Source organism: Centroberyx affinis, unplaced genomic scaffold, assembly GCF_046629955.1.
Source record: "Centroberyx affinis isolate AG114_WGS23_722 - 3 ecotype Tasmania unplaced genomic scaffold, CSIRO-AGI_Caff_v1 ptg002641l_1, whole genome shotgun sequence".
NCBI lineage: Eukaryota > Metazoa > Chordata > Actinopteri > Beryciformes > Berycidae > Centroberyx > Centroberyx affinis.
In genome coordinates this window covers 33,284-51,234 of record NW_027280833.1, presented here as the reverse complement: position 1 = coordinate 51,234, position 17,951 = coordinate 33,284, and the positions used below count along the sequence as shown (strand labels likewise).

Genomic DNA, 17,951 nt, shown 5'->3' with positions numbered 1-17,951 from the left:
TTTAAAAGCTTGTTATATTATCCATTGTGTCAAATCTCCATCTGAAAAGTAACTAAAGCTGTCAAATAAATGTAGTGGAGTAGAAAGTACAATATTTCCCTCTGAAATGTAGTGGAGTGGAAGTATAAAGTAGCATCAAATGGAAATACTCAAGTAAACTTGAGTAAATGTACTTAGTTACTTTCCACCACTGTGTGTGTGTGTGTGTGTGTGTGTGTGTGTGTGTGTGTGTGTGTGTGTGTGTGTGTGTGTGTCTGGGACAGATAAGAGAATCATGTGAGAGACCGGCAGGGATCGGGAGGACGGGAGAAATAGTGGGAGGGTGTGAAAGTTGACAAAGTGAGAATGACCTACTCAGACATGCCTCGACATGTCTGAATAGGGCCTACAGTAGAGAAAAAAGACAGAAAGTGTAAACAGGATGTGAGAGAGAAACAATAGCCGCCCAGACTGGACGGCCGACATCCCTGCAGCCCCAATTTGTGATTTAGAGTGATAAGACAGCTGAAGACATTTAAAACATCAAAACACCACTCAGAAGCAACCAAGCAGTTGAGAATACACTGGAAATCTGAAGTGCATCGACCACCATGTATTTCATAGTTCCTGCTCTAATAAACTGATGTCACTCCCCTCCACTCATGAGCGTTCATGTGCGTGTGAAATTCATAATGAAAAGCAAAAATATATTAAAAGGGTATTGAAGAGAAAAGTCATAGTACGTAGTAAGTTTAACTAAACTAGCCACAATAAGGAAAATCACTTCCGGTAGAATTTCGTAGCCTTCAAAATAAATGTCTTGATGTTTTAACAAAATGGTATTTCTCTTGTTGATAATAAATAAACACGTTAATCACAGAACCCCCTCCAAGAAACTGTGATAGTGACAATGCAGATGCGGTTGATGTGTAAACTGCATTAATTCACACAGAAAGAGGAAAAAAGTACACATTCAGCTAGTGTGGCTGGGAAAACTACATTTTGTGCCTTCTTGAAATGGGCGTGAAATTGAATCTACAGGAGAGGGATAAGAAAATGTATCGAAGAAACCTATCGTCATTGTAAGTGTGGGGGCTGTTACTTCTTGTATCAAGAACTCTATCAGTGAATTAAGTATACAATTAGACTACTTCAATCACAATTTGGTTTTTGGTGGTGGGGTTATTCTTTAGTTAGCTTATTTAGGATTAGCCCAATTGTAAACCGCAGGTTTTTAAATTTAAGAATTTATTTATTTTTGCTCTACATTGTTATTTCAAATTTATTTGACATGTTCAATTCCAAATTCTATTAAAAGTACTCTGTTATATCAACGTGACAAGGAAATTATATTATTAATAAGACTGCATGCCCCCTACCTTTCTATTTGTTATGCCACCTCAGCATCGTCCTTTTAAATTATTTGCTACATTATTAATTATTAGTTACAGAGATTTCACGATTCACAACTGTGTTTTTAGTGGCAGCCTCTAGGGGCTTTTATTTTGAAAAGGAACTGCGCACCGGCGACAAAACAGGTTTTAGGCTGGTTCGCGGAACTGCAAAGTTCCACTGTCCGACCCTCCTCCCCATTTCGGCCACCATATTCTCAGGGTGCGTCTGCGTTTCTTGTACTGACGTAGCCGGTGGGGGCATCTCTTGTAGCGAGTCTGTCTGCAGGCGCCGTATACACCGTTCTCCCGGGGAATGTACCGTGTAGGTTTTCGATATGTCAACAGCGAGGAGAGCGAGGTCAGCTCAAGAACTCACCCTTATAGGGTACATATTACCTGAGAAGAAAGTTTCCAGAGTGGAGGATGAAGCTGAAGAGTCTGAAGAGGAGGAGGAAGAGGAAGAAAAACAGCCTGATTTTCTGGATATGACCGAGATGAACAGTGTTTCCTCCGGGGGACAAATGCTCCAGTCCTCGGTACCTCGGAAAAACAAAGGTCAGGATTGATTGTGCTTGGTGTTGTAGTAGTGATGTTATGTTGTTGTTGCGGTGGTGGTTTTGTTCTTTGTGTTGTATTGGTGGTTGTTTACCCAGGTGCATGTTGTTGTAGTTATGGAGAGTACGTGACACTCAACTCCATCCAATATGTGGCAATTTAATGTGACGTTCATGTATATCGGCAAACGTACACCTCTTAAAACATGGCTCGAGAGGTTTTTTTAGTAACCGTTCGGATAAAGTCTTCAATTGGGCACAAATCCAATTTACGCCATCTTTTTTTTTTCCCGGTAAATTTTAAATGTGAACAACGTTGCCTGTTGCGGCTTCTCCGTGTCATACAAAGTGGTGGGCGGTAACGTGACGGTGACTAGTGCTAGCCATTGAGAGAAAGGGATTTTTTGTTCCTTCTCTCAGTGGCTCTGGTGTGAAGCAGTTAGGAAGAGAGCTGCAAAAAGTGCTGCAAACCCTAAAATAAGTGTATTAGGGGCTAATTCATAAAAGCCGCTATTCTAAACCGAATGTTATGATGTCACTGAAATTATAAATTGGCCAGTGGTGATCGTCACCTGATGAAGACCTATCAAAACGTTGTAAGATATATAATATATGGGAGCATTGGCAGCAGCGTTCTTTCTTAAAGACTTTAGCTCTACTCCAGCACATGCTAAAAAGTTTATGGGATGTGCGTATGTTCATCTTATCTTTTTTTAATCATAAACTGAATCAAATCAGATGGAAATTGCCGTATACAATCAGAGTCATATTTATTAAACATTTTCACGTTTCCAAGATAATTAATCTCCTAGGACACACTGTGACTTCATCTATTGATTTTTAAATAATTTACATTCATTTTCATTAGTTAACATTCATTTCTACAATATACCGTCTGAGTAGAACAGGTGGTATTTTTTGCGGGGCGTTTTGAGCCCCTTAGTCTGAGTCCCATCATGGTCTAAAGCAATGATTCTCAACCTTTTTCATATCAAGGATCCCTAAGTTAGTACACATTAGGGCCATGCACCCCCATTTGTCTCTCGGACCCAAATATGAGAATATTTTTATTGTTAGATATGATTTTGTCCAGAATTCTATGACTATCTGTATTGTTGGCAAAGAGATAACAGTGAAACTATGATCAAAACAGCCTTCTTCTACATTCTGTAACTGTGTTAACTTCTTGTAAATGATATAATGGTGAAGTTTAACAATTCATCAATTTGCTGGGGACCCCCTGAAACCCCCTCAAGGACCCCGGGTGGTCCCTGGACCCCATGTTGAGAACCACTGACTGACAACCAATCTAAAGGCTGTTTCAGAAGCTTTTCCATTTGACAAGAATAAAATACTAAGGGGAAACGGTGAATACTTGTAATCTTTGGTATAAAAAACCCCCAGAAAAACTGAATATTGGAACAAAATATCATTTATTTGCAGCTTTAATACATAAATATTAGTATCTGCCTTCAAAACCCCCCATCGGTTGAACCCTACTGATCTTGTTCCTATGTGTACAGTTGAGTTCCAGGCCTTGTCTGGAGGAATCCACCAAGTGGAGGGAGGATTCGCTCTCAGGAGTCCTTGGTGGGAGGTGACATGTTCTGTCCGACGGCAGAGGGACAAGCTGGTTGTGAAGGGGTATCCTTCCTACAAGCTACGCTCCGACATGGACAGAGAAGGCTGGCGTCCTATCGTGTCCCTGTTTCTAGCTGCTTGCCAAATAGAACCAGAGTTTATTGCACAGTTCTTTGAGTGGTTGCCAAAAAATACAGATGTCTCCATTTGCAACCTGATGGAAGTCCTCGGTGAATTTTCAGAAGGGGCCAATGCAGGAGTTGCTCAGTGCATTGCAGCCCGTCTGCCAGAATCAGGTTTGTTAACAACTATCTATAAGACCTGAGTGTTATGAATAAGATGGTTCCCAAATTAATAATACTGTGTTTTCTCTGTCTACATGAATGCTTGGTAATTGTAGCACTCCCTTCCCATGACAACTGATATTGAGGTGCCTCTCAGCAAGGCACTTAAACCCAAGCTGCACCAGTGGAGCTGCTCAGTGGTTTTACTGGGCAGCTCCCAAATGTGGATGTGTAAAGGTTAAATCATACTTCTGCGTTGACTGACGCCGTAGCTACGCCATCAGTACAGCGTAGACCAAAGAGGCTGCCGCCGTAGTTTACGTGCACCTATCCAAAAATGTAACTGTCAGATGTCAGAAAATGGTGAAAAATGTTGTTATTTTTCTTAAAAAATTACTCAAACCAATTAATCGATTATCAAAATAGTTGGCGATTAATTTAATAGTTGACAACTAATCGATAATCGTTGCAGCTCTAGCTAGAACACAAGCTTCAGAGAATGTAAACACTACTTCTTCTGTTATTATTTCCGTGTTAACAAAGCACGGCACTGCCGTCTAGCGTTTCGGTCAATCAAGAACGCAGAACCATAAATGCTCGGACCATAGGCATTAGGCACCTACGCTGTTGCTACTGTGGCAATTCAGCGCACACATATAATTTACCCTTAACTGTGAATGTGAAGCAGGGTGGTGCTGAAAAAGAACGTGCATGCTCAGAAAACCCCCTGTCTTTATAAAGGCTAAAAAAGGGAATGAAGGGGTGTCCTGGTGACGTCCTGGGGTCAAATCTGGCCCAGGACCTTTGTTGCATGTCATCCTCCTCTCTCTTAAGTCTTTCCTGTCTCAGGTTCATAGTTACCTCACATGTGGCTTGTACATCTTTAATACCGAATCTCTTCTGTTTCAGTTGCAGGGATGCAAGTGCATGCATCCTGTCTGTATCCTAATGTGATGAAATACCTCCCAATCCTGTTGCCTGGCCAGTTTGTTGATCTGCTTGTAAAAGGCAAGAGAAGAAAGACTCTGCCAGCCACTCAGGCCACACAAGCTAGACAGGCTGCACTGCCCACACAACAAGAGGATGACGAGGAGGAAGAGGAGGGGGTGGACCTGAGCTCGCTGGCCAAATTGGAAGAAATCATAACAGATGATGTGTGGAAGCTGGGATTTAACTATGTAAGGTTCCAATATGTTTGCCCAATCTGCCAGCTACAAGTGCAACATCTTGTGTCAAGCCTCAGTGAAGGTATTCATGTGTTCTTGTGCTCTTGATTTTCAATTTCTCTTTCTTTTCTCTTAAGCTTGTGTACAAGGAACTGAAACTGGTGCGCTGTGAGGCTCAGCTCAAGGCGTTCGTGGATTGCAACCTGTTCCACAAAATCCCAGAGCTTCAGCGTAACGCCTTGCATGTGTACGAGCAGCTGAAGAAGCATTGCCATGGCACAGGCAGCACCTACATGGAGCTGAAGGGTCTTTGTGACGTCCTACTCCCGAAGATGTCTGACGAACAAGCCTGGAAAGCCATTCATTTCCTCAAGGAGCAGGGTGTAGTGGTGCGCGACAAACAGAGGGTGGCGCTGCAAAACTTTAAGGTATATGAGACGGGTATCGCAGAATGCTTGCGCTCCCTGGTGGAGTATGAGCCGTGGAAAATTCCTCTGAATGCCAGAGAGGTGCTGTGTGCAGATGCTGAGAAGAGGCTGATATTGGAGTCAGAGCAAGAAACAACTCGCCATGATGAAAATGCTGATTCTGAAGGCAACCCTTCAGTCCCAGACCCAACAAACATATCTGTTCCACTTGCTCACGGGGAAGAAATCCCTCTGATCCAATCAGAAGCCAACACTCACCCAGTCTCATCATCTGAGTCCTCAGAGCAGAGGGCTGGACCGGGCCAGGCAGCAGCAGACCAGGTCCTTCCCCCCATTGAGCTGGATACAGACCAGGTCCGGGCTGTAGAGATGATCTGTGCCAACCCAGTGACGGTCATCAGCGGTAAAGGCGGCTGTGGGAAGACCACAGTGGTCTGCCGGGTGTTCAAAGCTGCCATGCGGCAGCACAACTGCAACCAACAGGAGATCAAGAACGCCTGCATGGACTTTGAGAATGACACTGGAGGATCCCAGGAGTGGGACTACCCGCCAGGCTCACCCAGCCTCCTCACTCAGTCAGAGGAAGAGGAGGAAGAGGAGAAGGAGAAGGACGGGAGCAGACCGATAACTAACGAAATGGAGATCCTGTTGACTGCTCCTACAGGCAGAGCTGCATCTCTACTGACCAAGAAGACTGGTTTCAAGGCATACACTCTACATCAGGTAGGGATTGGAGAGGCGGCATCTGAAAGCTACAATATGTTTTCTCCTTGAGACAGGAAGTGTATTGTTAGTCCCCCCAGTTGGTCAAGTTCCCACCCCAACAGGACAGTTCTCATCTAGCCTGAAACTGAGGTAACTGGCATCCGTAAAGCCCCCACAGGTGTTGAAGCAGACGTCGAATGCAGCCAATCTGCAATTACAAAAGCAACTCTGATGTTCACCATGTGTTTGAACATGTAGCTTTGCTCTTCTTTCTTTTCTTACTGCTTTCCTCCATTGTTGATAGTGCTATGACTTCCCTGCTTCCCGGCTGGTCACTAGCCTCACCTTGATAGCTACAACCATCTCACTGATGGCCACGCTCATACAATACGCCCACAGCAAATGGTATACGCTCTGAAACATCCCAACATAATTGAAAAGGCAATTTCCGGTAAACAGATAGATCTAGGCATGAACACACAGGGTCACAGACACACAAAGACCCACAGAGACTGATAACGTAGAATATCCTATTTATTGTTATTTTCATGCCCAAAAAGTTGTATATTGCAGCTTTAATCTAGAGATACACCAATATGGTTTTTTGAAGGCCAATACTAATATTTTTGTATTTAAACTACCGATAACCAATATCTTTTGACAATATTCAATATGTTTCAATGTGACCATTTTCATGGCAAGAAATTCCAAGTAATCACTGTTTCCGCAATAATTTTATTCTTGTCAGGGTGCAAAAGCCACCAAAACAGCATTTAGACCATGGGACACTAAAACTCTCAATTGAAATCAAATAATAATCATAATAATAAAGACTCATTAAAATCAGCTTCCCTTAGACAACCAGTTCCACAATGAATATGTAAATGATCAAATTGCATCATATCCATCATATTGAAGGTGCACTACGCTGACTGAACCAATTCTCTTTTTAATAACGGACAATATTAGCAATCCCAAACAGTATAGTATATACAGTTTAACTGTACCTATTTAACAGTTCAGCTCGTCTTTCGTGGGCTTCCGTTAGTTATATGCTGAACAACAATGTATCCTGTGTCACATTTCTCTTTGAGAACCTAATGTTTACATGCATAGTATTCTGGATATTAAGCCATATTTAGGGTCATATAAGGGTCATTTTTTCCAATGGAAAATTTGGCCATTGTAACTAATTTGAACAATGTGCGATGAACAATATGGTTGCAATTAAATGATAAACTTGACAAAAGTCACAGGCTAACAACATTAGTTATAACTAATCGAGCATGTCCGGTCTTCACGAAACTTGTCTGTGTCTCTCTACCTTGTCTACCTTCTGTAATGTTTTCTCTGTCTTTTCAAAGTATGCTTGGACCCTGCTGCTGCTGCTGCTGCTGCTGGCCACATTATCTCATTTTGGTTTCTTACATTTGGGAGAGCTTCTCCAGGTTATTGTATATGGTTGCATGTGAACACCTCAAAGGTTTTTCCTCTCTCTCTCTCATTCCCCTAGGTGCTGTGGAGTTTCATGCACAAGAAGGAAGATGAGAATGGCCATAAGAAGTGGATGTTCCAGGATGTTCGTGTTTTCGTGGTGGACGAAGGCAGCCTGGTGTGTGTCCAGCTCCTCCACTCCATCCTCACCATGCTAACCAAACACGCCCAGCTCAGGAAGTTCATCCTACTGGGTGAGCTCCAAAACACTGTAGCATTCACTACAACATTATGATTAACATTTCACTCGGTTTACAATCAAAGCAAACAGGGTTCAACCCATGCTTCTTTTTGAAGGCCAGTAACAATATTTTTGGATTGAGGCTTCTTATATTTTGATATATTAAAAAACTTGACATTTCACCATTTTAATGACGACTTACACAACATTTAGACCATGGGTCACTAAAACCCTGCCGCTACTAGTACTACTGCTATTAGTACTACTACTACTATTGCGGCTAGTACTAAATGGACTGCGACTACTATGACCACTATTGTTCCTGCTGCCACTACTGCTGCTACAACTAATACCGCTACTGCTACTGCTACTACTACTGCTACTGCTAGTGCTAGTGCTACTACTACTGCTACTACCACTGCTAGTGCTACTGCTGCTACTACCACCACTGCTAGTGCTACTACTACCACTGTTAGTGCTACTACTACTGCTACTACTAATACTACCACCACTGCTACTGCTAGTGCTACTACTGCTACTACTACCACTGTTAGTGCTGCTACAACTGCTGCTACTACTACTACTACCACTACTACTACCACTGCTACTGCTACTACTACTACTACTACTACAGCTACTACTGCTGATGTCATCAGTGCTTGGTTGTCTGTGCACCACCTCAAGCTCAATCTTGCCTAGATGGAGCTACTCTTTCTCCCAGAGAAAGATCACCCTCACACAGACCTCTCCATCACCATTGAGAGCATCATTCTGTTGCCTTCTCCGACTGCCAAGAACCAACAACTGACAACCAACTGTCCTGCTCTGCCTACATTGCACATTGCTGTAGGTTCTCCCTCTATATCTGCAAAATTTGCCTGTTCCTTACAAGGGAAGCGGTACAACTCCTGGTCCAGGCACTTGTAATCTCCCGCCTGGACTACTGCAACGCTCTTCTGGCTGGGCTATCCCCCTCTGCCATCAGACCTTTACAGCACATTCAGAACGCTGCAGCCCGTCTGGTGGGGCTAGTTGGTTTAGATTTATTGTAATGTTCTGTTAGATATTGAATAAAGCTGACTGCTGAATGTATGTAAATCTTCCTTCTGTGTGTTTTTTGTGTAGGTGATATTAGGCAGCTTCCCAGTATCCAGCCTGGGAACACCCTACATGACCTGTTTCACAGTCTTGGGCCAGGGGCCATTGAGATGAGGACCAACCACCGAGCAGAGTCTCAACTTATTGTTGAAAATGCTACACTGTAAATATATACATTTTTCTGTTTAGCTTCCTTAAGGCCTAAGATTTAAAATGTTAACTATAATACTATCAAGTGTATTGCAATATGCAGTCTGTTTTTTGAGGGTGTTCAAATACCCTGACTACTATAATACTGTAAAGCAGTGATTCTCAACCTTTTTCATATCGAGGACCCTAATCTTTATCTTTGACCATTTTCATGCCTGAAACTAACACTTACAGGACTAGATCCTATGCTAAATAAAAGGACAATATCGGCAGACCCATATATCAGTCTAACCCTAGTTTAAGAGCATTGATTGACACACCTAATGTTTGTGTGTTTCAGGATCTCAGAAATGGGGATGAGACGCCGCAGGTATGGCCCTCTGAAGTTTGACGCCACAGTGGATCTGAATGAGTCCCACAGCATGCCGTCTGCTGACAAGAAGTTCATCCTCGTCCGTCTGCCGAGAGATGGGTCAGCTGACGGTCAGTATATCTACTGGGGTTCATTTTCATCATTGGGAATGTAAGATTGACATTACCAGGATGCAGTGATGGCACATGTTGTAAGACAGTAAGGAATATAGCTGAATAGATTGTACCACAGAACTTGAATGGATAGAACGGTCTTTCCCATGCTGAATGGTTGCAGTGGCCGCCATTTTTATGTGTACCGTTTGGCTAAATTCTGTATGAACCGACTTATGGCAGTTGAATTAAGTTGTCAATCATGCCACCACTAGCTGGTTCTCTTTTACAAGTTGCAGTTGTCTTTAAAGGAATAGTTCAGCATTTTGAACCCTGGGCTCATGTTTTCCGTCATGATCCCTATTAGTAGAAACCATAACTTCACTAGCCGCCTGCTCCGCCTGTCCGGTAACACCGGGATGCCCCCTCCCACGCTACTGCAATAGAAACGTAGGGGCATACGCGCCAGTCTTTGAAAACTACTGCCACTTTTCCACCGCATGGTACCGGCTCAACTCGCCTCGCCTCTACTCACGTTTTTTGGTTTTCCATTGGGCAAGTACCAGGTGCCAGGTACCAGGTACCTGGTACGTTTTTTTGGTAGCACCTCCGTCGAGGTTCCAAGCGAGCTGAGGTGATACCAAAAGGTTACGTGAAAACACTGCAGACTACTGATTGGTCAGAGAGAATCGTCATCGCGCGACACGGGACATATATGCTAACGTTAGCTACCAGGTTAGCTTACCCTCTTGCGTCACCTTTGAGCAACCAGAGAGCAGTCTTTTGTCTTGCTGCCTTCAGTCTCAGTCTTCATATCCTCCATTGTTGCTGTGCGTGTGTGTCGCGTTGAAAGTGACGCCACGGCAGTTTCATGCAGTGTCGCTAGCTGATGTCCATTAGCTGTTTGAAGTTAGCGAATGTTAACTTTTCTTTTCCACAAAGGGTGGGCTAAGCTCCATTAGTTTAATGGGTTGTATTAAGTCAAAGGTACCTGTTTGGTGATGCCTACCCAATAAGTTTGCTAATATGCTGATTTTGACAAGAAGCGCTAGCGACAGAAGCACAATCTTTGATTAAGCTACGTTAACCTTGTCGCAAACAGCAGCTTTCAGTTGAGTTTTGACAGTTTGCTAAGCACTCGTGCAGCAGACACATCTGCACAGTTTTCAAGCAAGTGTAACACACTCTTGACCTTAATGCCCAGACTTGTGTTGTCACTATAGCAACAAACCTTTAAAATGCCATAGTTGCCATGTTATGCTGTACTAGCCAAATTACCATGACAAACAGTCGGACTGTTCTGTCCATTCAAGTTCTCTTGTTAGCCTTCATATAGAGTATGAAGACAGAATATACACTAAGTATGGTATGAGGCATGATTTACATACTGTACTGACTGCACATTTAATTTTCAGGTTTACAGAGGGCTGTCAAGTTACTGATAGACAAAGCTCCTGGACTGAAAGAGGATTCAACTTCCCAGTTCATTGCTTTCAAAAGGTTAGTCACTAGAGAAATGAGAGGACGATTGACTGCAAATAAGATGCATTGTGGACCCACTTACAGTTATTTTAAGTCACAATGAAACAGCATGAAACAGGATATTGGGGCGGGACATAACGCGGGGAGGGATTATTTTTTTAGGTGTATATTATGACATGGAAAATTGGCTAACAAGGTGAAGAAGTACATTTATATTTCATTGTGAGTTTAAAGCTATATTATGTATAACTTGTTAATGGTAAAATTCTGCCTTATATTCAACAAATTAATGTGTTGGGTCTCACCCAGAGAAAATCCACCCAGCAGCACTGCATGAAACCATGTAGTTTGTCCCATTCCAGCCCCTGTGTTTAAGAAAGACCAGTGTCAGGATGAGTTTTTGGCAAATAGGAAGTGATGTGTTTTACATATTAAAGGAATAGTTCACCCAAAAATGAAAATTCTGTCATTATCTACTCACCCCCATGCCAGCTGAAACTCGGGTGAAGTTTGTTAGTCCATACAGCAGGCCCTGAGCTGTTGCTGGTTGCTGGTGACCTGACTTCACGGTTAAAAAATTGACGGAAAATAACCATAAAATGGCTCCATGCAGCATAATCCAAGTCTCCAGAAGCCAAACCATCCTAAAGAAATCGCCACACTAGCTGTTATTTCAAAAGACGTCACGTATGCGCGCACCCCAGCCTCGATAGGTAAGACTAGCTCGAATTAGCAGAAACAAAACTTCCGGTTTGGCCGTTTAGCCTTCAAAGTTTTCTGATTCCAATTTCAGTGACCAGGTTTGATCAACTCCGGATAAGCTGAGAATGAACTATGCGCGTTCACGGTGAATTTATAAAGCCATCCTCAATCGAGGACTGAAAATAGGATTAATGATGGATTCAGAGGGTGACAAGCAGAGCAGAGCGTCATATTTCACTCCACCGAACAAGAAATATTAAGCAGCATCTAGAGGGCAAGAGTTGGTGTGGCAAAGAAAATTGCAGATAGAGTTAATGCATGAGTTGACTATCAAGTTTAAGGCCTATTTTAGTCATTCAACATTTAACAGACCTCTGTAAACTAATGTTTAATAGGTCGGATGTAACCTATCGGCTGAATTCTTAATGAATTTAGCTGATTTTTATATTTAATTTAGGTGTAATCCAGGCGGCATGAAACACACTTGGTAACAAATTAAAATAAATCCTGGATTTCCGTGAATTCTGATTTAACGGATCTGGATATTTTGCCAATCCTACTTTCTGGAATACCCCTCTGGCCAATGGTTTAGCCATTGGTATTAATAAACAACCCCATCATCATCATTTTATGCTGTGTAGCTGTGAAAACCTCACTTAATGCACCTTTAATTCTTTTACAGGATAGATGTTGCACTGATCAATGAGCTTTGCTGTAAGCATTACAACAGTCACACAACTAGGTGAGTGACTAGCCACTTAAAACATCTGCATAACTACTACTTCTGACACCTGAATGATATCGTCCCCAGTACAAGAGTACTTCAGTTTTGATGCTGCTACCATTTCAGTGCTATCCATAATGTGTTGCGATCATGTCTTACAGTGTAGATTACAGTGTTTGTTCATTTTTGACAATAATCATACAATTATTTTCCTCAATGGCAGAAACCACAAAAACAAGCTGCTGTTTCAGCCTGGGGACAAAGTCTGTTGTACAAAGAATGGCTACATCCAAGTCGAAGAGAAGGTGGACGGAGAGAATGAGGAGGGGGGAGAGGAGAGGCGTGGCTTCATGCAATCCAACACGAATCATGAACAAAGTCAGAAAAAGAAGAAGGATAAGGAACAGGACAAACTGCGGCTCTGCAACGGAGAGATTTTCTTCATCCGAGAGGTCGGCATCATGGACAGTGGCTCTTCTTTCCCTGCTGTCTTTAACTTTGATCTCAGTATGAAACACTGCAAGTGAATGCAGGAATGTGATGAATGGTTAATACATAACCTCTTGCTTCCTTGAATAGCTGGACAAATCTCGGAACCCATCGTCTATCGGTCTGACGATTAGAGTAGACTCTGGGGGTGACGGCCAATATTTTGGGGTTTCCGGTGTAGCCAGCGGACATCCGGGCCAAGACTTCCTCTTCCGTGCGCCAGTCCGATTAGCAACTTGAGACGCGAGAATGGAGTTGGAGTTGAGAGACAATGTCTGCGACCGGATTGTTTCACAAGTTTTTTAGGTCCAGACGACATTTCGGCATATGCAACGTCGTCTCCGTGACCGGCGCACGGAAGAGGAAGTCTTGGTCCGGATGTCCGCTGGCTACACCGGAAACCCCAAAATATTGGCCGTCGCCCCCAGAGTCTAATCATCGTCAGACCGATAGACGATGGGTTCCGAGATTGTAGCTGGACCAATTTGGTTTTGAAGGCCGATACGGATACAGATATTTGTGGCTCTCCACCATGGTACATGTGAACAGTACATGATAGAAACTTCATACTTACACCACAGGTTCCCCCTATAGAGCAGATTATTTGATTAGATTTTGAGCACCTTGCTGCATAAATTTGTACGTGACAGTCTTTGAAAACTATGATAAACGTTGTTTTGCAAAACATCAAGCTTTCTGTCAATAGTTGTGTTCTATTTGGATAGGAACTATTTTTTCTGAAAGACACACTTTCTAAGCAGGAGTAAGCATCCATGAGAGCCAGAAGAATCCAAAAATAACTTGACAGAAAGCTTTTTTTTTTTTTTTCCAAGATAACTGACACTGGTATGATTACACTGTAAGCGTAGTGTTTTGCAAAACAACGTTTATCATAGTTTTCAAAGACTGTCGTGTATGCCCCTAGGTTTCTATTGCAGTAGAGTAGGAGGGGGCCACCTGATTTCATTGACTAACAGATTTTTAACAAAAGGCCAATATCGATATCAAATGGATGTATTGGTGTTGTTTCTCTGGCAGGACAGGACGGTGGAGGGGGAGCCTGGCTCTGCCGGGAGGCGTCCACGCACAAAGCGCTATCTCACCCTGGATGACGGCGATGGACGTGTGCTAAAGGGGGACTACAGAGAACTGCAGAGGGAGTGCAGGCTGCAGCATGCCTGGGCTAGGACCATCCACACCTTCCAGGTACCCTGACCAGACAGACCGAAAGCCACGTAATACAGAAACATAAGAGGAGAGGAAACTTTAATGACCCCCAAGGGGAAATTAGGTCATTGTAGCAGCAAATAGTCATAGGATACAGCAAAGAAGAATAAAATATAAATAGAATATAACAAAATGAGGGTACACAAGAGATAATTTCAATACTAGAACATGTTAAAGACCCTATAGACAACTTTTTTGCTTTAACTTATCATTATGAAGTAAATGTTGATTGCACAGTGTAATGGCTATAGAATAATGACACCATTGGCATTTAGATTGGTTCCGCATAAGCCTCACTTTCACTGTGCAATTCTGTCTGCCACCCGGTACGATCTCCCGGGAGAATTAAGGCTCGATTTACGGCACAAAGGAAGTGCGTCATCCATTGCGCAACCCAAAGAGGAATAGGATAGTTTTCCCCGGTAGCTATTGGTAGCTATAGCGTTAGCCATGTTGCTAACGCTACTGCTAGCAGCCAGAAAACGAACCAGGAGCTACAAGGAAGCCAGGAAACAAACATCTATGTTTGTTTCTGGAACAAAAGAAACAAACAAGTTATCCATTGTCTGTTTGATAATCTAAACAAAGAACAGGTTTTCTTGCAGCGGCCTTTCTAAAATGAGCAGTGGTGAAAGTTACTATATTGTTATGATCAAGGAGTTGATAAGCAGACAGATGGTTTGTTCTATTGCACAGAGCTAGGCTCTAATGGAAAGCGATCCGGTTGTCTTTGTGACAGCGGCGCAAACAACAATACCACTTGGAAACACTAGGGGGCGACAACAGGGGGAAAGTTGAAAAGTTGTCTGTATCCACTTTAAATGAGTAGAAATGTTTAAGTTAAAGTATGAAAAGGTATGGATTCCAGCTTTAATAGAAAACAACCTAAATAATAAAATAGCAGCCTAAATAATACGGGATTTATGGGGCTCTTTGTAATACAAATGTTTCCACCCCTTAAACCTGCAATAAGCGATATCAGACTTACAACCAATCCTGAAAATAATGTGTGCTATATGGAGATTTCATTGTAATGGCGGAATCGATGAAGCGAGTGAGTTAACTTGTTAAACTGGTGAACTTGCTACCTACCTCTTCACTAGTCATTGTGGGACATGTAACCTCCATTTGTCCTTGGTAGGCCTCCGTAGTGCAGTGGCATTGATGTGTGTTATTTACAAATGTGCTGTGGTTTCTGTTGCCCACTAGTGGTCAGAAAAATAGCTTACTGCAGCAACACAGAGGCTCCACTACATGTCAATCATAAAATGTGATTTAGTATAACATGGATTTGCAATGTGTGAGAATTTTCATTTCTTTGTCATTGTTTTTAATGACTCAGGGCTCAGAGAGCGACACCATTGTCTATGTGCTGCAAGACGGCAGGGCCCAGAACTGGAAGCACGTCTACACGGCCGTAACGAGGGGTAAGAAGCGCGTCTATGTGGTGGCTGATGACGAAGGCATTGCATCGGCCATTAAGAGACCCGTAACCCAACGCCAAACCAGACTGGGAGGTCTGGTCAAGGAGGCGCTGGTGAATCCCTGCACTGCAGGACAGGAGCAGGACAGTCAGCCCAGCGGCAGCCAAACCCCGCCGAACACGCCACACAAGACGGTCTGGTGCTTTCGGTCTCAACCGTCCACCCCTCTGTCCTCACAATCCCCCAGCAGATCCCAAACATCCCCTGCCCACTCCACACCACTGCTACCCAAGAGCTTGTGGAAGGCCAAGGGGGTTAAGGAGGAGGACAGCGAGGAGGAGAACCAGCCGAACAGTGCTGCGGCATCACCCGGCAACAAGAGGGCGCTCTCTGCTGAGGGTCTGGAAACCCCACGCAAACAGCTTCGGATGATGTCAGTCTAGCAGAAAAGAGTCCAAGTACTGTACTGTAGTTCAGACAAAGTGTGTTGTTGTGGAGCTTTTGTTGGCGTCTTCTGTTTCAGACGTCGTAGCATTCACCACTTGGCTGTTCCAAGGCAAGAGACTCTTTGCTCTAAGTTCAGAATTACCCTCTGAGAAAATTTTAAAGTCAAGTGCTGCACTGCTTCATATTGTGGAGTGTGTATTTGCTGTGTTTTTATTGTTTTCTAAAATATATGACACCAAGTTGCTATAAAATCCTAGTGTAAGTGCAATGGGATTCTCTTTGTCTTTGGTTGTCTTTTCCTGAGCCCTTATGAATTCTCCTTCACATCTTTCCTTGACCTCATGACGTTTTCCAACAAGGTCAAGGAAAAGTGGTTAGGAGTTAGGACGTATTTTTTTGACTATTCGACCGCAGCCTAGCAGGATGAGGGAACTTGAACAATTGTGGGGCGGAGGGTGGGACTAAGGCTGCAATCACAACTATAGCTGGTTTTCTATGCTCCGAACCATAGTGGAAGTTTACTTTGTTGGATTTAAGTATCTACAAATCATTTCTTCTGCAAAGTTGTACTAGAAAAATATATCCAAGAAAAAACTTTGATAAAATATTGTTGATAAAGTTTACAGCTTCTATTAAATTCATTCAGAATCTTTATTGTGAATTTAAATTTAGAACACAGGTGTGTGAATATTGTCTTTGAGTGTAAATTCCAACATGCAAGTTGTAAAGTATTTTGCTGAAAAAAACATATTTATGGTTTCTGGCTAACATAATCCAGATGAAGATCCATTTTGGTTGAACAGCTGTATTGCAGAGCAGTGAGCAGTTACTTTTCTCTTTCCAGTGTCTTTCCTTCATATCCTCACTACAAGCTTTGCTTCATGAATACAATCCTCTCATAGTGTGTAATGCAACAGTGAAGGGAAACAATTCTAAATGACAGAACAGAACATTTTTCCTTCATCATTATTACTCAAGTTTTATCAGGTAGGCTTACAGTATAACCAGTCCTCTTACTTTGTGTCTGAGGGTCCAGGTTCATTACTGAACTCTGGAGGATTGCCTTTAGACCGGTCACTCTTCATAGACAGACAGCTGGGTACTGGAGACTCTGCTCTCTGCCTGTGGTACTGACCTCTGGAAACAAATGTTTTATACATATCATTAGTTCTAGTAAAGACAGACAACAATGCATGTGATGTTGCATATTGTCACTTTTTCTGTCCATCTGGTTCCTCCATCTGGAGTTTTTGCTAAGGTGAACAGCTGGTTATGTTCATATCCTAATCTGCACTTTCACAATCTGCTCTGTGCCAGACGGCTGCTGATCACCTCTTCCAGCTTTTTTTTCCAACATGTACTGTCATAGCGGCGACCCAAGTCTTTCTGCCTGGATTGTGCGTTGGTTAGTCTGTTCAAGACCACACTGCAGGTCTTGATTAGTTTGCTTCAATCTGATGATTTCAGCAAGGCGCTCCTGTTCTCTGTCATGAGCCTGTTGGTCGGCCTGTCTCATGTGTGCTACCATGTTGAGAGCCACACACCCAAGAGCTTTAGAGAGATCCTTGCCTCTCTGTGTTTGGTCCAGAGCTTCAGACGTAAACTCTGCCAGGTTCTGGCTGATCGTGTCGGGTCCAGCACTCTGTACGGACTCTGCAGAGTCAGTCAGTCTTTCATCAAGACCGCTAACAGTGACTCAAGCAAGGCCGGCCCGACACATAAGCAAACTAAGCGCCTACTTTGGGCCCCCAAGAGCGCTTGAAATGTTTTTTGGGGGTTTTTTTGTGATATATTATATTATGTCAATGGTAATCATACAAAAATCAAGCGACTCAAAAGAAAAAGACTGAGGTTTTAACTCTCAGTAGGTTTGGACATCTTGGTCCTTAAGGATGTCTTCAGCTGCAGCAGGTTCTGATGAGTATACAGTATATGTGGCAGCCTAATAAAATGTACCACTGTTCCATTGTATCAGTG

The 17,951-nt window shown here is 43.0% G+C and overlaps 1 protein-coding gene across 1 annotated transcript; it reads left to right on the top strand.

Annotated features, from left to right (window-relative positions):
• Nucleotides 1–1,672: 1,672 nt before the first annotated feature.
• On the top strand, nt 1,673–16,557 carry LOC139657210 (DNA helicase B-like). The gene is made up of 12 exons (XM_071534970.1): nt 1,673–1,928; nt 3,451–3,804; nt 4,702–4,970; nt 5,096–6,109; nt 7,605–7,779; nt 8,892–9,027; nt 9,355–9,497; nt 10,895–10,979; nt 12,346–12,405; nt 12,611–12,839; nt 13,915–14,082; nt 15,446–16,557. Exons 1-12 carry the CDS (start codon nt 1,709–1,711, stop codon nt 15,968–15,970), a joined length of 3,378 nt encoding a protein of 1,125 aa, XP_071391071.1. The 5' UTR covers nt 1,673–1,708; the 3' UTR covers nt 15,971–16,557.
• Nucleotides 16,558–17,951: the final 1,394 nt, after the last annotated feature.

Bases quoted from the DNA above. Each gene is read 5' to 3' on its own strand.
- LOC139657210 (XM_071534970.1), top strand. From the start codon at position 1,709: ATGTCAACAGCGAGGAGAGCGAGGTCAGCTCAAGAACTCACCCTTATA. The intron at 6,110-7,604 runs GTAGGGATTGGA...TCATTCCCCTAG, and splicing joins AGGCATACACTCTACATCAG to GTGCTGTGGAGTTTCATGCA. The intron at 14,083-15,445 runs GTACCCTGACCA...TTAATGACTCAG, and splicing joins GGACCATCCACACCTTCCAG to GGCTCAGAGAGCGACACCAT.